Source organism: Streptopelia decaocto, assembly GCF_964273445.1.
Source record: "Streptopelia decaocto genome assembly, chromosome: 1".
Taxonomy (NCBI): domain Eukaryota; kingdom Metazoa; phylum Chordata; class Aves; order Columbiformes; family Columbidae; genus Streptopelia; species Streptopelia decaocto.
Window position 1 is genome coordinate 27,172,582 of NC_138663.1, and position 20,516 is coordinate 27,193,097.

Below are 20,516 nucleotides of genomic sequence, written 5' to 3' on the forward strand. Positions count from 1 at the left end.
ACCACCTTTAATTTGCTTGTACATATACAAAACCACCAACAAAAAATATGTCTGCATGTATACACAAATGCCCAGACAGATGACGCATCAGATGTATCTAATAACAACCAGAGAAGAAATGAACATTCAGGAAATTAAGCTGATTTTGATGTTTGTACAGAATCAGTCAGAGCCAGGCACACATCAGACTGTGCCTATACTGGGTTCCACAAGAAAGCACCCAAGTCGTGGTCCAGGGAAGGGCTGTACGTGCAGAGATGTTCTGCACCAACCTTCAAAGGTGTCCTTCTGCTGCGGGTGATGCTGTGCCGGCAGCTCTGGCCGGGGCCTGCTCACCTCCCACTGCCCAGCCTGCACTCGGTGTTTGGGGGGCACCTCCTCAATCCCCGCAGGCTGCCACCCGACGTTTCAGAGTTAACTAGCATGAGTTTTCCAGTGCCTGAAAAATTACTTTAAGTCTCTAAAAGCGCTTTGTGACCTTAACAGTTCAGGCAGTGGGCTGAGCAAAGGCAGGCAGGCCAGTAGCAACCTTCTCAGCACTTCAATGTAAATTGTCCTCATTGTCTTAAAGTCTCTAGAGTGCAGAAGCATTGCGACACAGAGGTAGCACCCATCCTGACTGTTTCAAACTCACAGTCTAGCTTATTTTGCAGTAATCACTTCAGGAAGACAAATATGAGAAGTCTTAAATCAACAATCAGCCTTCTAGTCCTGCATTTGCCACTTTTTGTCCTACTTAGGAGAGGCTGGCTTTACTGCAATCACTGTTCTTCCTTCAATTTACCACAGCCCAGGACCTGGTTCTCATGAATGTCATATTTTGTCTGACCTTGTAAAAGCAATATACAGGACCACTTCACAGGCAGACTTCTGAATGTCAAGGGTGGGACTTGACTTTGCCTTACCTGAGCTGGAGAATGGCCTTACAACTACACTTCTTACCTATTATGTGCCACTGTTAAACTTAACTCTACCCCTCTATGGATAATTTGATGCAGTAGAATGACATCTAAGGATCTCTGCTTGCGTATGAAGGGGATCCATCACATTCACAGCTTTGCTGCATGGGGCTGTGTCTGTGTGTGCATGTATCCACTAACTGAAACTGTTGATGACCCTTCATTGGGTGTCTGATACACAAACAGACCGATGTTTTTTTCAGACCATGGCTCCCACAGGCCAGAGCCACCTCTCCTCGTCCCTGAATGTCTCCTGCATCTTTAACAGGATGCCCTCTAGTGCATAAGCTGTACATGGACTTTTCCACTTCTGCCCACATTACTGTGGATCATCACATGTAAAATGCGTTTAAGGCAGTGCAGGCACGGCACGCTGCAGGGCCCAGCTGATGCACTAAGGAAAGGAATAGAAGGGAACTGGCAAACATAAGGGGAAAAAATACCTACAAACCAATAGTGTAGAACAAAAGTCTATTCTTACTGTTCCCACCCAAACAGCAACCACTAGGAAATGGAGGTGATTCAAAAGCAAGTGCATTGTCTCCTAGTTAGTTTTCTGCATGATAAACATCCACTGAATCGAAAGTACAATTTTATCCCCTTCGTAAGCAAATCCAATGAATGCTTTCTATCAAACTTAAACTACAACATGCCAAATGGTAAAGTTAATCATCTCTGTAAAAAAAAAAAAAAAAAAAATGCAGCTTATTCTGTTCACTATAAATTAAGAACAGAATTAAAACTTCTGATTGTTCCTATCTACTGCCACACTGTGTTGCAATTCCCTGACCAGAGCGACCCATGTTTCAATAACAATGTTGAGGACCCAAGTCAGTCAACATTCATTTTGCTGAATTACGGCATTCAGAGAAAGCAAACACACCGTAACAAAATTTGTTTGAATTGGCATGTATTTTTTGTTTATTATTATCTTATGGTGTTCTCACATCTCTCATTAATATTAACTTTTATTCCAAACTGACAGTGGAACTTCCTGCAAAAGCAACGGCTACGACACACAGTACAGAATTACACTAGTGTACTAGTAAAAGGATATTGTGCCATTATAGATGCACATAATATATTGTACTTCAGATATTTAATGATTTTCTTACAGTTAGCAAAGCACTCTGCTTTATGACTATGCTTATTGTAAGGAGTATAATAATAAGTACATGTTAATAAGTAAACTAATGGCAAGCTAAAGCAACTAGGTGATGAAATACGATGGGTGCTTCTGAAAACACTGCCCTGCAGATATAATTCCAGTCTGCATGTTTAAAATACACACCCCAAACAAATTAACACTATGAACAGGAACAGAGAAGATACTTTTAATACCAATTTTTTTTTTACCTTGAAGACCAAAAGCAGATAAAAATCTAAGCAGAGAGGTGGAAAGGAAGAGGACAAAGCCCACAGGCTCAGGCACAGCTGGTGAGGGCAAAGCTATACAGCACGGCTGCTGTATACAAACAAAAATACATCCAGAGACCTGCAGAGCTCATCCCTCACAAGACGCATCACTACCTACTCTGGCAATGCAATGAGTTTCTGATCCTTATGCAAGAAGAAGGTTTCTGAAGGGCTAAACCCAGGACTGCTGCTGTCACAGCCAGCAATGCCTGTTCTGTGGGGCTCAGCAAGGGGATGTCACACCTCTCGGACACCACCAGCCACTTCGCAACTAAAACAAAGGCATTTGTGAGAAAAGGCTTCATAAAATTTCATTCTTGTCCCTTAAATACTTCTCTGTCATATTATATTAGAAAAGGAAAAAAACCCACAAAATTAAACAACAGCGGGTTTGGTTGGCAGGCCTTTCTTTATTCATTTACTGATTGTTATTTATTTTTGTGCCTGTGTAGAAGGGCCACGTGCATGAGTGTCAGAAAGAGGACGACTGCACTTTACAGAGGGCTGTGTGTGTAAGGGAGCTCAATGGCCAGAGAAGCTGTCTGTGAATTCGCTCTGAGCCCAGTTATTTAGGTTGGTTGTTCATAAGAAGACAATCTCCAGTGTTCACCCTGGGCTAAACCAGCCAACCCCTCTGCAGTTCTACGGGCCCACCGCAAAGATGCAAAGGGGTCACCATGTGGATGCGCAAATCTGAGATCCCACCACCCTGGGTGATCCCCAGTGCAGCAGCTGCCCTCCCGATGAACCAAGCTGGGTCAGCATTTACAGCTCCTGAGCCATCCTACAACAGCCAACTGGTGACTGAAATCCATTTGCGCCAACAAACAAAATGGCCCCAAACAGCCCTGCAGTAAAGTGGAGAGTACAGAGGTGTACAAACCCAGGCATTTCTGCCATCCAGTGAGAAGAACTCTGCTGTATCTAGGGAAGAACAGATTTGTAATGAATATACTGTAGGATAAGTATTTCAAGCCTGTATTACTAGCCCACCTAAAGAAAGTAGCAAATGACACTGACTGGTCCTGCACATCACTGACGCTGCATCCCAACTGACATTTGTGGAGCTGTGTGTTTATAAACATAGACCCTCAAACACAAAGAGGACAGTGATATAGAATTATTCAGAAACCTAAATAAAACTAGTTGCCTATAAGGATGTTATTCCATAACCAGTCACTGCAAGCTTGAACGTGGCCTGCAGAAAGATTGGGAATTTTAGATCTACATGAGTTTTGGAAAACAGTAGAACAGTATTGGAAGCACCTAAAATTTTCAGCTGAATGATTTACTAATTACTGGGTTTGGCTGATGTTGTGTAAAATTTGTCATATTGTCAGAAAGCTTGCAATAACTTGTAAAAGTGAAAATTCATCTTGCAACTTCAAGAACTTAAAAAAATGTGTGGGAAGATAACTGATCAAAACTCTTTAAACATAAAAGCACCTGAGAAACTTCACAGTTTAGCTTCAGAGAAGTCGGCTTTTTTTAACACCTAATACTCACCAAAAATCCTTATTTAACGCTGTCCAACCTGCAGTGCTATCAGTTCTCAGTTTCTTGATACCTCTGATGTTCCAAACACAGGAAGGCAGCAAATGTGCAGACTTATTTCAAATTGTTGGGGGCTGTCTGGGAGTCATTCATGCTAAATACCTTCTTCTGCAGGGAACTACTGCCAAAAAACCCTCAGGGAAACATAGTGGTTTAATCACAGTGAGTAGAAGCTTTGCCCACTGCTTCAAGAAGGCCAGAATTGAAACACAGACTTTGTCAAAATTATCATGGAAAGTTAAATTCCATTTCTACCTCACAGACTCCAATCTATCAGCCAAGGCTTTAAAATAAAGCAACATCAGCCCTGTACAAGTAACACCCACAAGATCTGGGATGTTCAAAGATTCCTTTCTGCTTCAGTAAGGACAAAGGGCACAGAAATAAAATTGTATCTGCTAAGCGTCAGACTGAGATATACCCGAAGAGTTGTATAAAAACACAATATATATCAAAGTAAACCCAGCAAACTAGTAAGATTACTCCAACAAAATAAATAATGAGACAGCAAGGTAAGAAATAGGATTCAGTAGTCCCCAAAACAAAGTGGATACTTACTTCACTTTTGAATAGGAACAAAACTGTTGAATGTGGAGGAAAAAAATAATAAAAGTGCAAGAAAAGGGATATTGTGACAGGAGAAACAGAGACATAATTCAAAGAGCTTAACACATTCAAGACATGGCTGAGTGTGAGACGAAGGGAATATATATCAATCATCTTACTGAAAGAAGTGGCATTTGAAAAATGAAGCCCAGCATTAAGACAGTTTTAATAAATTGAAACTCAACACACTATGCCAGAATACCTCACATTTCTATATTTAATATGCAGAGCCAAGCTACTGCAATACTGGCAAAGCAGTACGGTGTGAAACTTCAGAATTTTAAAGATAATAATAAATTAGGGAACAAAGGTAAATGAAAAGTTGGATAAAACACAAAATAAATAAATCATGCCAGACCAGCTAGATGTGTCACTTTATTAAAAATAGCTAGTTTTCAAGCCAAGAAAAATTAGTAGCTCAAAAGTGTCTGGATTTCAGTGAAGTATCTGAGAGTGCCACAGGAAGGCAGTGACAACAGGAGACGTGGGGAGGAGGGAGCAAGTGGCAGAGACGGAGAAACCCGCAGCCTGCCTGGGAGCATTGGGCGTGAGGAGAGCCCACGGAGCTGTCAACTGAATCTTACGGAATATCCGCATTACTAAAGCCAGAAGGGTGCAGAAGGCTTGTATGAGCTGCCAGAAAAACTGGATCAAAGTTAACGGTGCAAAGGGCAAGGGACCAGCACGGGTTTCTGCTCGCAGCCGGTCAGCTGGCGTGACAGGTCTACATCTAGTATATGACCACCTACTGCTACAATCCACCAAGGAGATACTGACACAAAAAAAGGTAATTTTAACCATATGATTACACAGCAAAGTATTCCCAGTGGAAAGTGAGAAAGATTAATTACACTATATAAGGCAGCTAATGAAGCTTTACCTTGGCGTATGACATACAATGTTGGTTACCCAATTATGAAATGGATGAAAAAATGAAAGAGTAGAGTATTACAAGTATGATCAAGGACACACAGTCATTTTAGGAGAGCAAGCTGGGACAGCCTGACTCAACCTCACAATGGGAGGATGAGAAAGGAAAATCCCATGTAAGTGCATTGGGAACCAGCCCTCATGGCAGCGGTACAGTTTCTGAAGGTAAAGGAGGGAGCTGTCATGAGGGCAAATGCATGCAAACCAGCCATGAATACCAGTGGGCTAGAGCAAGACCAGGGTTTTTAACCATCAAAGCTGCTAAGTTTCAGAAATATCTTTCAGTGCAGTGGTTTATGGGAAAATAACGTAAAGTATGACTGAGGACTGGAGTCAGGAACACAGAGAGCCCTGTTCACCTCCGTAGTCCCACACAGCACAGCTCCTACCTACTCCGCACAGGAGGCCAGGAAGTCAGGCTAGGACACCAAGGGTGAAAATCCTGGCTCCTGTAGAGCCACTGATGAAACACCCCTGCCTGTAACAGAGGCCAAATCCTCACTCGCCAGGATTAGGCAAATCCCCCAGTCTAGGCATCTTCAGAAGTACTGGAGCTAATAAGAACTCCTCATGTCTTGTGTTCCACTGAAGACTACACACAGAAGTTTAGGGGCTGCTGATAACACAGCTGTGATCAGTGGTTTAGAACCATAGACTCTCAGCAAGGATTTCTGGAGGGAAAACCAAGTTATGAGTATGTGGGACAATATTTACTGCTAAAGAAATTCTCCTGTGCTTGTATTGTTCCTCCTTTGTCCTAACCCAAAGTGCTGGGCAGACTGACATAGGGACCAGAAGGCACTTCTACACCATCCAATGCTGCATGGCAAAGGAGTCTCCCCTGAGCAGGCAAATAAATCCTTTCTTCACTGAAAGGGTTGTCAGGCACTGGAACAGGCTGCCCAGGGAAAGTGGTTGAGTCACCATTGCTGGAGATGCTTGAAACATCCATAGATGTGGAGTTTAGGGACACGGTTTAAAGGTGGACTTGACAAGTGCTACATTAACACTTGGACTCAATGACCTGAAAGGTCTTTTCCAGCCAAAACGATTCAGTGATTCTATGATAAAGTCAAGCTCTGTCATGGAGACATGGCTTCTAAAAGTGGTAGGTCTGCATCAGTGCAGCCCTGCATGAGACCTCCTCAGCTCCTTCTTGCAGCAGGGAGGGCTCAGCAGCTCACCTGGAACATCCTGCTGCTGTGTGCCCAGTCGGTTTCTGCTTGAGAAGCCGCTTGAGTCGCACTTGGGGACTCTCTGCCCCCTTGCCCCCTGTGCAGGGTGCGCCAGGCCAGCTGCATGCCCTCTCTGAACGCGGTCTGTTCTAACTTTCTCCCCCCAAACCAAGGAAATTACTAGTCTGGGACTCTAGTCTGAGATTTGTGTAAAACATACCAGCTGGGTATGCTGCTATCAAGTTCACTTTGGAATTAAAAATAGCAAGAGAAATTTCACATGGATGGTTAAGTGCATTAGTAGATCATATAACCTTGCTCCAGACCAAGCCATGCTGTAAACAATTCTGAGGTCTCAGCATAAAACATACAGGCAGTGCCACCAAAACATTTAGTTACATGAAGATCAATGTCTATGCCACTCTCAGGTCACAAGCACATTTTCTTGAGAAATGAATGGTAGCTTTACAAAATAAAACTACGACAATGCTAACATTTCTTGTGCTTTAAATCTGATCTCTGAGTATCTTGCTGCTGAGCACAAGACCTAACATATCAACCTAACGGGCCTGACATTTAATAAGCCAATTTTATTTCTAGAAAGTGAGCTGGAAATTAAATCTCATGGCTGCACCTGGCACACTGTGAAGAAAAAGGAATCTTACGATGGCTGCATTTCATTTTTGCCCTATAGTTTTCATCCTTCTAATTGGTATATTTAAGTGCACTTAATCACTTAAGCATTGAATTTACCACAGTGATAGATCTCCAGTTTAGACTCTGCAGTAATAAATCTTTGTCTTCTCACAGCAGCTGGCGAGTTTTGATTTGGACTTTAAATTTAGTTCTTTTCCTTGGGTTTAACAGTGACAAATTGTTTGTTCTGCCTGCTGAAAGCATGACATTAACTCTTGTCTTTAAATGCATTATCGTTGCTTAGCTGAGTGTTCTCGGTGTTAAAACTGGTCACCCTTCTGCAGTGCCCAACTAAGAAACACACAAAAAAATCCAATTATCCTGTGCTGGGAGTTTACAAAGCAACTTTCACTCATTAGCATTTACACAGCCTCAGTCGTCCACATGACACTTCACAGACACGAGGACTGGAGTTTATAATACAATCTTTCAGTATATGCCTCCAGTGCCACAAAGAGCTAATTTAGAAACAGCTAGAAGGGGCCTTCAGACACCCCCTTTAACAGCCAGCAGAGCAGTAGCATCCCACAAGCACCTCACAGTCTGGACATAGGACCAAGTCAGGTTCCATCTTAAATTCTTTGACAAGTGCCCTGAATACGCTCCTGAAGTAGCTCCAGTACAAAAGGTAAACCTTAGATGCGAAACAAATTACAAGAGGTAAAACTGCCTTGGGATGGAAGAAACTGGGGACTCTATCCCCAGTTTTGCTAGAGGCTTCCTGCAGTACCTTTGTAAACTATTTATGTCCTAGCCATTGAAATTTCATGCCTATTAGTTACCTTTGCAGTAAATCCCTGGACCTATGTTTGCAGAACAAGTCGTACCACTAAAGATTTGCAGGATCAGGGTCTTGTCTCCCTCTGCCTTGCCTCTCCCTGTACAGTTTAACATAACTGTCAGCTGTATTCAACATACCAACAGATGTCAGAGTATGGGCTTATTTTGTTAAATATAAAATATCTTCCTAAACAACTAGCCTTGTTATTAAATAGCTGAATCCTGACTTGTGGCTGCTGCACAGAAAATACTGTCTTCATCGTTTTCTGATGATCATGTTCATTTCTGTAGATTTAAGTCCAGGAGAACTGCTCAATCATCGAATGTAAGTCAACACCTGGGTGGTTTTATTTGCTTTAGCACTTGCCAACAAGACAAATAACTCTCCCATAAGCACAGAGCTTGCCCGCTGACCGCAGTGCACGCGGAGAGCCCGGGCTCGGTGTGGACGGCGGTCTGGCACGCCCAGAGACGTCCTGGCACGTCCGGGGACTGTCAGAGCCCCCGTGCTTGCACAAGGTGCCTGCACACCGTCAGCAAGCGCTCCCAGCTGGGTGTTGGTTCTTTTTAATCTCAATGTGATTGTGTTTTTACTAGTCAGCTCTCCTATTTATCACAGGCCCTCAGATTCCACTGCCATTCCCCCTCTATTGAGTTTGGCAATCGTCATTACACTGACGGTCTTAATATCCACGATAGCCAAAGCTGCAAAGCCACAGCATTGCTTGCCATGGCAGTCGAGTCCAAACACAGACATCTTCAAAAATCTCCTTTAAAAACATACTTTGCATGTGAATTCCTCTGGATCCAGCTTGCAGCCACGCGTTTCTGCAAGATTTGTCTCCCCTGTATTAAAGGTTACTTTAGTACCTTCCCACTACATAGCTGACCCCAATGCTGCCAAGTGTAACACATGTATTTTAACTCCAAATATTTAGCAAATTCACTATATGTTTGTCAACTAGATTAAAGCTCTCAGTCCTCCTCAGCAACCCTCAAGTTGCTTCTGTAGCTTCTCTGTGATTTGGTAAACACTTTGAGCTTCCTCACACTAGCAATGTGCTTTTGCTGGACTCTGCCTGGTTCCTCTCAGAGATGCTGCAGTTTTCAGAATCCATTTTAAAACACAGCATACCATTCCCCTAAAAATCCCTGGCTTATGCAACATCATCTTCCTAAATCATGCTAGGTGCTCTCAAGGCAGGCATCACATCCTTCTGTTTTTCATTTAATGCAGAGCTTTGGCACAGAATTATGTATTTCTCTTTTCAGCCCTTTAGGCACTGACAGCACTTCTTGCATCTTTCACAAACGCAGATTTCTGATCCAGATTTTTGCATTTGATTTGTTTACAAAACAACCACACAAAAACTTACCTATTCTAATTTTTTCCTTTAATTTAGAATCATAGTATTCTTGCAGCTGCTCAGACAATTTGGACCTACGACCTCTGTGGACAATGAGGCTTATGTTCTTTCGGGCTAAATTTATCCAGGCACTCGGTGGATGCTTTGGGAAAAGCCCACTACATATATGCAGTTTTAAGAGCACTTCTGAAGATTTTCATGAGCACATGGAGGACATGAGACTGCAGTTAGAAGCTGGCAGTACAACTCCGTGGTTGCATATCAGCCAGTGCTACAGTAAGCTCACTCAAGATGTTACCAAATATTATTTCGAAGGCTCTCACACAGTTCCCCTCAAATACTGGCTGCAAGTCATCTAGAGCTTCAATAGTATTAAAGTTAATTTCTTGAAGAAGTGTTTTCTGAAATGCTTGCATTTGCTACAAACTTCACTCAGTTTCCTGCATTTGAAACTGACTGAAAAACTAAGCTCATTCAAAAACTCAAACTCATGAAGAAATGCCAAAATTCACAGAAAATGAGTATGCTGTTTCCATCAGGAATTGATCTAACAAGTTTTCTTAGGGCTTCTCCACCCACAAGAATCCCAAGTTTCACCTATGCAGACTTTTGTCAAAAATAACACACGACTTCCATGCTCGTCATATTCTTTTCCATAAAAATTAAAGGGTGAGTTTCCAAGTGTAACACGCTGAAAATACACGTGCTTAAAATGGTTAAAATGTGTCTTATAATAACCTCTTGAACATTAGCCTACGTTCAGGTAACAACTGATTTTTTGCAAACCCCAAAAAGGCAGATCAAAGAAACCTCTAACATCCAAACCCTGTCTGGAGGCCCAGCAGCCACTACAAATGCTTCACAGTGCTGTAACCAGTACAACTGAAGATGGAGGTTAACAGTAAACAGAACACTATTTACTTTAATTCCATTAGGACTGCAGAAAAATAGGATCAGCAGAAAGGGACATTCTGAGAAATGCAAATAAAAGAAAAAACAAGTGATCTGGAGTCAATGAGCAAACTATCTATACTTATATATATTACTGATACGGTTTATTCTGTGAAATCCAAATGCAGAATTAATGCTGACCTTGCCAGAAGCAGTCATGCAATTTAAATTTTACTTTCAATAGTCTAGTTCATACAGAAAAAAAACCTTCAGCACTGCACTTGCAGGGAGTTACAAGTTTCTCCATCTCCTTTTGGTGGCATAGAAATTTTGCTTTGGATTTTCCATGGTCACACCACCACACTCACTTCTGTAGTTCACACAGCAGATGCTTACAGGGAAACCCATCACAATGACGGCAGATGACTCTGAAAAAAGGCCAAGCAACTACCAGCAAGTCCACAAACGCAAAAATAACTCTCCTTCAGCTCTTCTCAAAACAAGGAAGCTGATCACTTGTTTTTAACCCATTTCAAATTCACTGGCCTTCATCAGGTTAATGTTTTCCAACCCTCATGATTACCTTCCCAGGCTTAAATTTATGAGGGGGAACACCACCTCCTGACCACGCTGTCAAGATGCTATCACAGCAAACACACCATGACACACACGATGGAGACCGAGCACACAGCGCAGGCACCAGCAGCCCCAGCCCCAGTGTCCGCAGCCAACAAAAAACCTTCAGCCCTAAGGGTGATTTATCACCGTAGGTCTGTGCACACGCAGCTCCACATGGCCAAATATCAGCAGCAGGAAAAAAGCGATCATTAGTTAAATTTTAATAACAGGCGACTGTTTTCTGCTGCTACTTGAATTTGACACCATGGGAATGAAAAGTTACTTATTGTACTGCTGTTGATCAATATATCTGCAAGGTCAGGAAGCCAAGGAAGGGAAGATCAGAAAGACAAAATGGGCTTCATTGACAGCAACCACGACGCTAAGACAGCACAGCCTAAACATGAGAGCCATGCTCCACCTCTTCACCTCCCACTGTATTTCTGCTTGTAGCATCACACCCAGCTTTCTTGCATGGTTAAATACTGGATAGTTTTCATAAAATGAGGGTTCAATGAGACAGGGGTAGTCTGAGTGCTTCATTTACCGTAGCCTGTGCAATGAACACATCAGTGAATGCATCTGAGGTGGACATGATCATCATAGCTTCTGGCTGCCTAAAAGTCTCTCTGTTTTGCGTCTTCAGAAGGACATTTGGATGAAGAGAAAATGTTGTTATCCTAATTTTACAGGGAACAAAAGAGACAATTTGGACATGTCTGCTCTGTCCTCCTGCCCATGCACGCACAGACCCTGACCGTGAGTCAGTAATCCGGCGTTGGCCAGTGCTGCAGGTGCTGTTGCACATCAGCCCCTTTTCTCCTCTCCAGATGGCTGGCACCGTGCACAGTGTTTCAAGTGCTGGGCTCTAAGAGAAGCCTATTACATGGTCACAAATCCCACATTAATTAAAACTCTAGGCAATTATTTCAGTAGGAACACCAGAATAATAATTAAAGAATCATAATGAAGAAAAACACTGTGTTCCCCAGAACACAACTTTGTCACAGCCACCAGCTCCTCACCAAGGTGACATAGTCTTGCTCTATCAGCTGTGGTTCTCCTGGGCTCACTGACCTCAGGGCAGGACACAGTTACTCCCTGTCACGCTGCAGGCTTCTAACCCTCCCTTCTCTAGATGTTCAGCTGGTAAGAGTATGGGGCGATGCTCCAGTGCAGCTGAAATGGGGTGTCCCACAGACAGCCAGTAATACTCGGCAGACACTGACAGAGCTGGATTCAACCCAGAGCTCATACCCAGATATTTTTTATCCACACTTTTAGGAAATCAGGTTTTCTGATTTCTCTACCCTCAGCAACCCAAAAGTTTCCTCCTGTCTGCCTCATCACAAGCCAGTTGCACTTAACGCTCTGGTTACTAAATCCTTCTGTTTTGCTTCAAAAGGATAAATACAATAATCAGAAACTGTTTAACTTCTGAGACTTTCTCCTTCTTAGGATATGACTAGAAAGCCAAACTGTTAAGTCAGGAAAAACAAGCAGGGTTTCACATTTTTAGAAGAGGTGTGTCTTAGTTCAGATTAATGTGGCATTCGGAAATTGTGCAAGTGCCAACCTGGGAGGAAAATACAGCATGTTATATAAAATAATAATGTTTATGTTAATTATTTTGGAATAAGATGATAACATCCGCTTCCTCAGCTACTTATTCTGCATTTACTATTTCAGCCTGGCATATTAAGTCTCCTCTCTTGCTTCCTGGCTAATGGTATGGTACAGTTATAATAGTTCAAACAGTCTTATTCATAAAGGTTTTTATGATTTGATTTGTGCATCAAGCTTCAATAAAATGCAAAAAAACCCATGAAACACCACAAGAAGATTTAACATGAATATTTTAATATGACAGACTAGATTTCCCTTTGATTATATCACAGTAATCTACTCTGCTGAGGATACGGAAATTACGCTACTCCAAACTGCAAGGACTTTCAAGCCTGGAAGCTCAATGAAACATGCAGAATGACTGACCGCAGCTACCCAATGCGGGGGGCATGCACATCTGTACAACATCAAAAGAAGGGGAAAATAAGGCTGCACATTTCATCTTTATAAAACTTACAGCTAGAAGTGACCATTGGACTATTTGGTGAAACCATCCATAATTACTCTGACCGCTACCGTTGCACAGCCTGCTGCCCAAGTCCTTGCTGGAAACTGATTTAAGGCTGTATGAACACTAGTGACTCAGATGTGGCCATCTGATTTGAAGACTTTCAGACAAGGGAAACCCACAGGTTCCTTTAGTAGCTAATCCACGGTTCATTAAAAATTAGCGCCTGATTATGACTAAATTGAGTTTCCCCTCTGCTTCCATTTATCAATTCTTATTAATCTTTTCATGACTAAAAGGCCACTTATTTCTCCTCCACGACAACATCTCTTCACTTTAACCCAGTCACTTCCCAAGCAAAATCTCTGATGCTTCTCTCCAGCCATTAAATAATTCTTCCACTACGTTCTCCAGCTTATGAACTTCATTCTAGAAACACTGACATCAGGCACAGAAAACCAAAATCACACAGCAGCACGAAGTCCCAGTCCCTCTGGTGGGTACTCTCCTGTATGTGCCACACTAGTCCCTCACATCACAGCAGCCCACTGTGGGCTCGGGTTAAGATGTTTGATCTAAATATCTGAAACCTTTTTAAATCACTATTTTGTGAGGTGCAAATCATACCTGCGGAACTGCATTTTTCTGACCAGCTGTTTAAGTTTGGGTCTGGTGGTACTGACAACCAGTTTGTTTGACCTCAGCTTACCAACAGATCCAGCTTATTCTGTGAAAACGCCCAGTCATTGTTTTTAATCACCTTATTATTTCTTTACGTCATGCAGAAGTTTTAGCAGGAACATTTATACTTCTATTTTCACATCACTGAGGTCCATTTGATTAGTATCACATCTGAGGCCAGTTGCTGCGGTACTTCATGAGCAACCTTAACTCACTGACAGGATCCCATTGTGATCAATTGGGGAAAAAAAATCCACAATAAATCAGATCATTTTTAATCCATTCACAAAAACTTCGAAAAACAAGACAAAAAACCATCAAGCTATTGACAGTGCTGATTTTTTAATAAACCCCACTTAGGAACAGAGGATGCCTAACAGCCATATTGTGCCTGTTGTTCTTCCCTGGTAACTCACTTTCATCACGCACTTTGGGACTTACTAGTAATTTCTTCAGGCTTTTTAACCCCCTCAATGCTTTAAAACACACAGGTGTGAAAATCTCTTGGATTTGCAGATTTCACACTGTCATTTTACTTGCATTTTGGGACACTTCAATGAAAACCAAGATGACTCAGCTGAAGGTGGCTGGAGTAACATTTCAAATGAGAAAATGCATCAAGAATTAGTTTGTTCGAACTCAGGAAAAAAATCAGAAGGGTTTGATTAAGTCAAAAATGGACATCTGCGACTTTGTTCCAATAGTGAAAATGATCATAAAAAGCATCCTGACATTGTTGCTTGACAACCATGGCCTGCAATGTTTACCTGGGACTTACGTTTACATAAATTATTAAGAATCAAGTAACGAGAATTACATCCTGTTCCAAACAGTGTGCAGCAAAGTCAGAACAAACAGGATAGTGGTTCAAGGACGTATTGAAAAATTTTGACCAAATTGTATTTAAAAGCTGGTTTTAATTGTGTTTACTGTCTATGCTTAAAATGAAAATTGCAGTATGCTGAATCTTTTTTTTTTTTCATTATTCCTCGTTGATGCTGGATTTGCCAAAAGCTTATCAAATAAGAACAGGCTGGAAAGACGGGTAAAGAGTGCTCAGATAACATTTGGCTTCCCAGCAAGAGGGATGCCACATGGGTTACATCTCATCTGCCCCCAAAACAAATTGCCTTCTCCAGTGCGGGGGGTAGGGGGGAAAATTAAATTATCACAGTAGATAGGAAGGAAAAATAAGCCATTTCAAGATAAAGACATACCTGCCTTATTCAGGCTGGCTGACACTACGTAAGTTAATTTTGATTCAATACAGTAGTGGCCATACTGCCTTTGTGAGTCTTAACAGTCAAAGCCCATTGCAACAGTGTTAATCTTCCGGCACACTTGCAGGCATATTATTTATTATCATCCAGAAGAATAAGCTGATATCATTTTTTAACTAGAAACAAAAGTTTTAATTCTGTTAAAAAATGCTTAAGTAGAATATAAATGTTATGGGAAAATATGTTAATTCCATGACATATACTACCCAAATCCACACATATTCCCCATAATAACCAGCTCTTTTTTATGCTTCAAAGCAACCAAGAATTTTCCACAAATATAATTTTCCTTTGGAATTCCTCATATGCCACCTGTTCCTAAGAAAGGTCCCACAAAGAATGAACCGCCCCGTAACTGAAGATGGGTTTGCATTTACATATTTACTCAGTCCACATCAAAGATAAGCCTGTTATGGAAACAAACTGAGACCAAGGGACTACGAGATGTAAATTACTTTTGGTTGTTCCTGACTTAGGCTTGTGAATTGAACAGCTGCATTTTTTTTTTTGCTCAAGCCTCTACAATTCCCTGTTAGTCTCAAAAATACAGAATAAGCATGACATAGTGGGGGGAAAAATACAGTTTTGCTCATCATTTACGCTGCAAAACCATTATAAACAGCTCAAGCCACTACTTGAAAACCAGACATACTTTTTTTTTTTCTCAAAGAGCCTGCTAGCCAAAAATCAATATGTTTACTCCTTTAGTAGAAGTCCAGTGTGGAATACAACTCCAGCAAGCTTCATCTAGGGCAAAGCCACAGTTTGCACTATACCCCTGAAGTCATCTTGACTTCTTTACCTCTACTCAGAGCACAAGGGAGGAGCCAGAGCAGCCCCTGCAGTGCCCCTCACAGCCGGGAGCAGCAGGAGGTCGGCTGGCACAAGGACCGAGCAGCATCCCTCCGCTGGCTCACTCGGCCGGCAAAGCCAGCAGAGAGTGCCACACCACCGGGACATGGCCTCTCTGCCCACCACAAAGCACCTTCTGGGTGACGCTGGCATTTCCACAGCCCGTTCCTGCCACAGCACAACTACTTTGAGGCTCCCACCTCCAGGAGGAAACTCAGCTGAGCTCTCCGCGTACCTTCAAGCCTTCCCTGGGCTAACTACACCAAGTCAAGACTTAACCACAAGCTAACACTTACTCAACCCAGCCCTGACAAAATCCCACTGGTACCAGCAAGCAACGTGCTGCGGAGAAAACGCAGAAGCCCGGGGGACCCGGGAACCCACCACCACCCCGGGAAACGCCTTTGGGGAAGGGGAGAACCACCGTACTGCCCCGACCCCCCCGGCCCTTAACGGGACGGAACACTCGAGCCTTTCCGTGGGTTTTCTCCCCCGCGGGCAGCCCGACCTCCCCTTCCCCCGGGGGTGAAAGGACCGCGGGGATGATAGCACCGTACCTGTGGTTAAATTATCATTGATTTTCAGGGGTACCCTTAAGATGTAGACCAGGAAGAGCATGATGAAGAACCAGAGCGTCCAGAGATAAGTCCAGGACCAGACGATGCAAGATTTCAGCTGTTCCAAAAAGCCCGTCCCAGCTTCAGCCATGTTTTTTGGGGAAAGAAAAAAAAAAATTAAAAAAAAAAAAAATCGACCCAAACGCTGCTCTCTGCTGCCACAACCTCTCAGCGTGTGTTTGTGGGATGATTCACGCCTCCCGAGTCGGCTCCCCCCCTCCCGGAGCACCGCCCGCCCGCTAAAATGGACACCCCCGGCCTCCCCCCGCAGCTCCGGCTGGGCGGGTGGGTTTTTAGGCAAAGCCACGTCCGTTCGCAACTCTCTTCCTCCTCCTCCTGCTTTCCAGGGGCGGGCAGGCGAGAGCGGAGCGCAGAAAACTCGTCCCGAGGTCCCCAAGCCGGCGGCGGGGGGGACACGGACACACACGCCGTGGTGCTGCGGCCCCGGCCGGGCTGGCCCCCCCGCCCCGGCGGCTGCATGATGAAACGCGGGGAAACAGCGAGAGGCTGCGGGGAAGCGGGGAATTGAAAGGAAAAGAAGAAGAAAAATTAAAGAAAAACACCGAGGCCGTGCAACTTTTTTTTTTTTTTCTCCTCCCCCCCCCCCACGTCTTTACTATTTTAAACAAGAATTTCAGGCGGTATTTTCACAATGCAACAGGACTTTAAGCCTAAAGAGGCAGTTTACTTGCCTAAGCGTCTTGCAAGGATAATATAGCATAAAACTACGGTTTTGCTTGTCTGTATTTGTGTGTACACAGCCAGCAGTCCTGAACTGTAAAACTCCCCCTGCCTTGGAAAATACTATATAGCACAAGAAGCAAGGGTATATTATTAAAATAGTGATGGTAACACACAATCGCCAAGTCACAAAATTGTACTGTTGTGAAATGTATTTTTCCTCTTCCATGACTCGATAAGGTATTTAGTCTTGTCAACAGAAGGTGAAAAAAACAGGCCATTAAACAGAACTGATCCCTACTTTTATTTTGATGTCACACAGATGACAAACATTTAAGTGAGCATGCAGTGTACATTGCAATTTGTTTGGATCTTTCTCACGTGTTTCCATAATCAGGATCCAGTAGGATAATACTTTACAGCATTCTGAGGAACAGGTAGTATTTCTTAAGCAGTATCAAAAGAACAAAAAATCCTGGAGATTTGTTTTCCAACTGGTAGTAGCCACTGTGGCCTGGGACTCACTAATCTGCCGATGAAAAAGTCACCATGGAGAAAAACATAGTAGCTTTTCCAGAAAGTCCACAATATCTAAACACATTATACCAAAATAAATCTGTAGTTATACAAATCGATACCGTCTCACATAGTAGCAAAAGCACCAAGATTCACAATTTTTTTCTTCCAGAATGTGCTATGGGACTTGAAGCTGGATGGAGAAACTTGAAGCTGTGTCTTGTGCAACCTAAGGACCGCAGTCCCTATGTTGGAATATTGGTGCAAGAATGACAGAAGTTTTTTCCTGCTAATGTACCACAAAACTTCTAAAATTATAATATACAGATGGCCTTTAGCTACAAAAAGGTCGTTTATAGTTTAAATACATACCAAAGAAAACCACATTTCAAATATTCTAGCTTCCCCTTTCAGTTACAAACACTGAAGTCACATTTGAAAAAGTCAACATTATTACATCTTGCACTTATTTATAAATCAAAATATTAATCTCACATTCTCTTATGTATTAGTTAAAAAAAAGGCAATTTTGTCTCTTTTATATTTTTTTCTATACATATTTTAATTTTCAGAATATAATTGCTTATATTATAAAACTGTGATCATTTCAGGTATGAAAGACAGTGGTGGTTTATGGGGCTTCTTAAAAATGTATTTTTATAAAATCTTTTAATTCTGTTACGGTGTCATTTATTGAGAGACTGGAGTGAACTGTGTTGATTTCTTCAGCTGTACTTTCTTTATATCCCCCGTATTACTAGAAGATCAAAATGCTGTGAACGGCACCTACTTAAAGCACATTATTAATTTTTTGCCTTTCTTCCTCTAAGCACCACTGTTTCTTCTTCCCTTGGAATTACAGCAGTTATTCATATTTTGCTGTAATTTGATGCATTTTACAGTGAGCATAAAGTATTTAAAAAACAAGTTGCCAAGGGAGTCCAGCTCTTCAGGCTCCCAGCAGCACATTCCTATGGATTTCTACTTGGTGCTACACACAAAAGGTGATGATGATGATGATGATGATGATGATAATGAAAGAAAAAACATGTGTCCAAACCCAAATGTTTGCCAGTTACCCCTTAGGACAACTTGACTCATGACTGGCTTGATGCACTCACACAACAAATTACATTTCTGTTGTCCCTATTAAATACTAAAGCTGACATTAAACACAAGTTCACGGTTCAGGCTCTGTTTAACACAAATTATCTCTCCTTCCAATTCTGCTAGGAAGGGGTGCCAAGTATTAACACAAAGCCTTAAAACATGCATTTCACAAGTCAAAAAAGCAAACTGTTCAGTACAGAGACTTGTTTTTATTAAGTTTCATCTGGCTCCAGGCACTCATTTGCTAAATCAAGACATAACAGAACACAGCTGAAGTGGTCATTGGACAAAAATCATTTTGAAAAGAGACTTTTACCTTTCTACTAAGGTTTTAAACTCTGTTCTTGTGCTCATTTAAGTGCTTTCTCACATGACCCCTCAGGTACCCCAGTTCCTACCTCCAAATAATACCTATAAATGTGAATGCTACTAATTTCTTTCCCATAAGCTGAGTTCAGGGTTCCTACTTTCTCATACGACTGTTGATGACTTTGCTAAATGAAATCAGGAAGTAGAAGTGATGACAGTTACTAAACATGAGGTCTCTTTTCCAGAAGAGAGAAACGTTCTTGAACTTGGGTCCTGGCATGTAAGAAGGAAAAGGTGGGACCACAATGCAGCAAAAATTTAGTCTGAAAATTCTGCCCACCCAATCTTTTTATGGGTCGAGATCCAAAGTACTGAGGTTTTTAAAAGGTTTTTAAAAATATTTTATTTATTTATTTATTTATTTATAATAAACCTTAAAATATCTTCTATCTGAACATTTCAAGATCGATAACTTCGTCTAGGCACATAATGTACAATCCCCTTGAAGCCCAGCTATAATCCAAGATTGCAGCAGTTTTATTGGCAGCCAAGAGATGGGCAGGCACAATCGTCCAGGCATTCAGAAGGGGCACAAACAAGACCCACATTGGCTCCAGACATCTGCCAGTGCTGGGAAACGTGGTCAGCTTGGTTCAGAGGAGCCAGGCATCCCCCTGGCCTTCAGCTGATGCCTGGTTAGCAACTGAATCCAGCTAAGCAGTGTGATGCCCAACACCTTTTAAACTAGACAAATATTAACCAACAATATGGATACCTATGCATGCATGCATATATCTACACATGTATCAATACACACATAAATACATATGCGTATAGTGCACCTATTAAACTTACCGGATACATATTAAACAATATCAGGGATGAACTGGAGATGGCAGTCTAAACTGAAGTCAGTGATGATGAGAAACAACGTGCCAATGCGGGTGAAAGCACTGGAGGAGAGTTCATGGGGTGCCATGTGCAGCGCTTTTCAGACATACCCAAGTCTGAATAAAATGGCTTAAACACATACGAAAAATCTGTTTTCAGCTAAAGGACATGGTCCTTAGTCACAGTCCGGAGAACTGAAAATATGCTAATAAAGACTGAAATAAAAAGTCATGCTTAATTTACAATTTAATCGATTTTTATTGAAACAAAAATATTTCCAAAGTATGCAACTGCAGACTTCTGAACAGTGTGCCCAGGCTGAAGTTTCTGTTCCCCATCTTAAAAGTGAGATGTTATGGTATTACAAGAATATTCTTCTGCTTAAAGGAAGACAGTAATACTTAAAAATATACCACTATTACTAATGAGGAAAAGTCAAATAAGCATTCACATGCCTCGAGCACCACTTGTCAAAAACCTTAAAAAAAATCGTCTTCCTTATTACTTCCAAAG

The 20,516-nt window shown here is 42.1% G+C and overlaps 1 protein-coding gene across 3 annotated transcripts in view; it reads right to left on the reverse strand.

Annotated features, from left to right (window-relative positions):
- Positions 1–17,062, reverse strand: part of ST7 (suppression of tumorigenicity 7) — a 125,365-nt gene extending 108,303 nt beyond the window's left edge. The window contains exon 1 of one of the 3 annotated variants that reach the window (XM_082063636.1): positions 16,437–17,061. In XM_082063636.1, coding sequence (XP_081919762.1) covers positions 16,437–16,587 — 151 coding nt within the window. In that variant the 5' untranslated portion in view covers positions 16,588–17,061. Of the gene's footprint in view, positions 1–3,258; positions 3,289–16,436 lie in introns of those variants that run through there. The other 2 variants (XM_082063635.1, XM_082063639.1) reach the window with 2 other exon arrangements.
- Between the last annotated feature and the right edge of the window lie 3,454 nt (positions 17,063–20,516).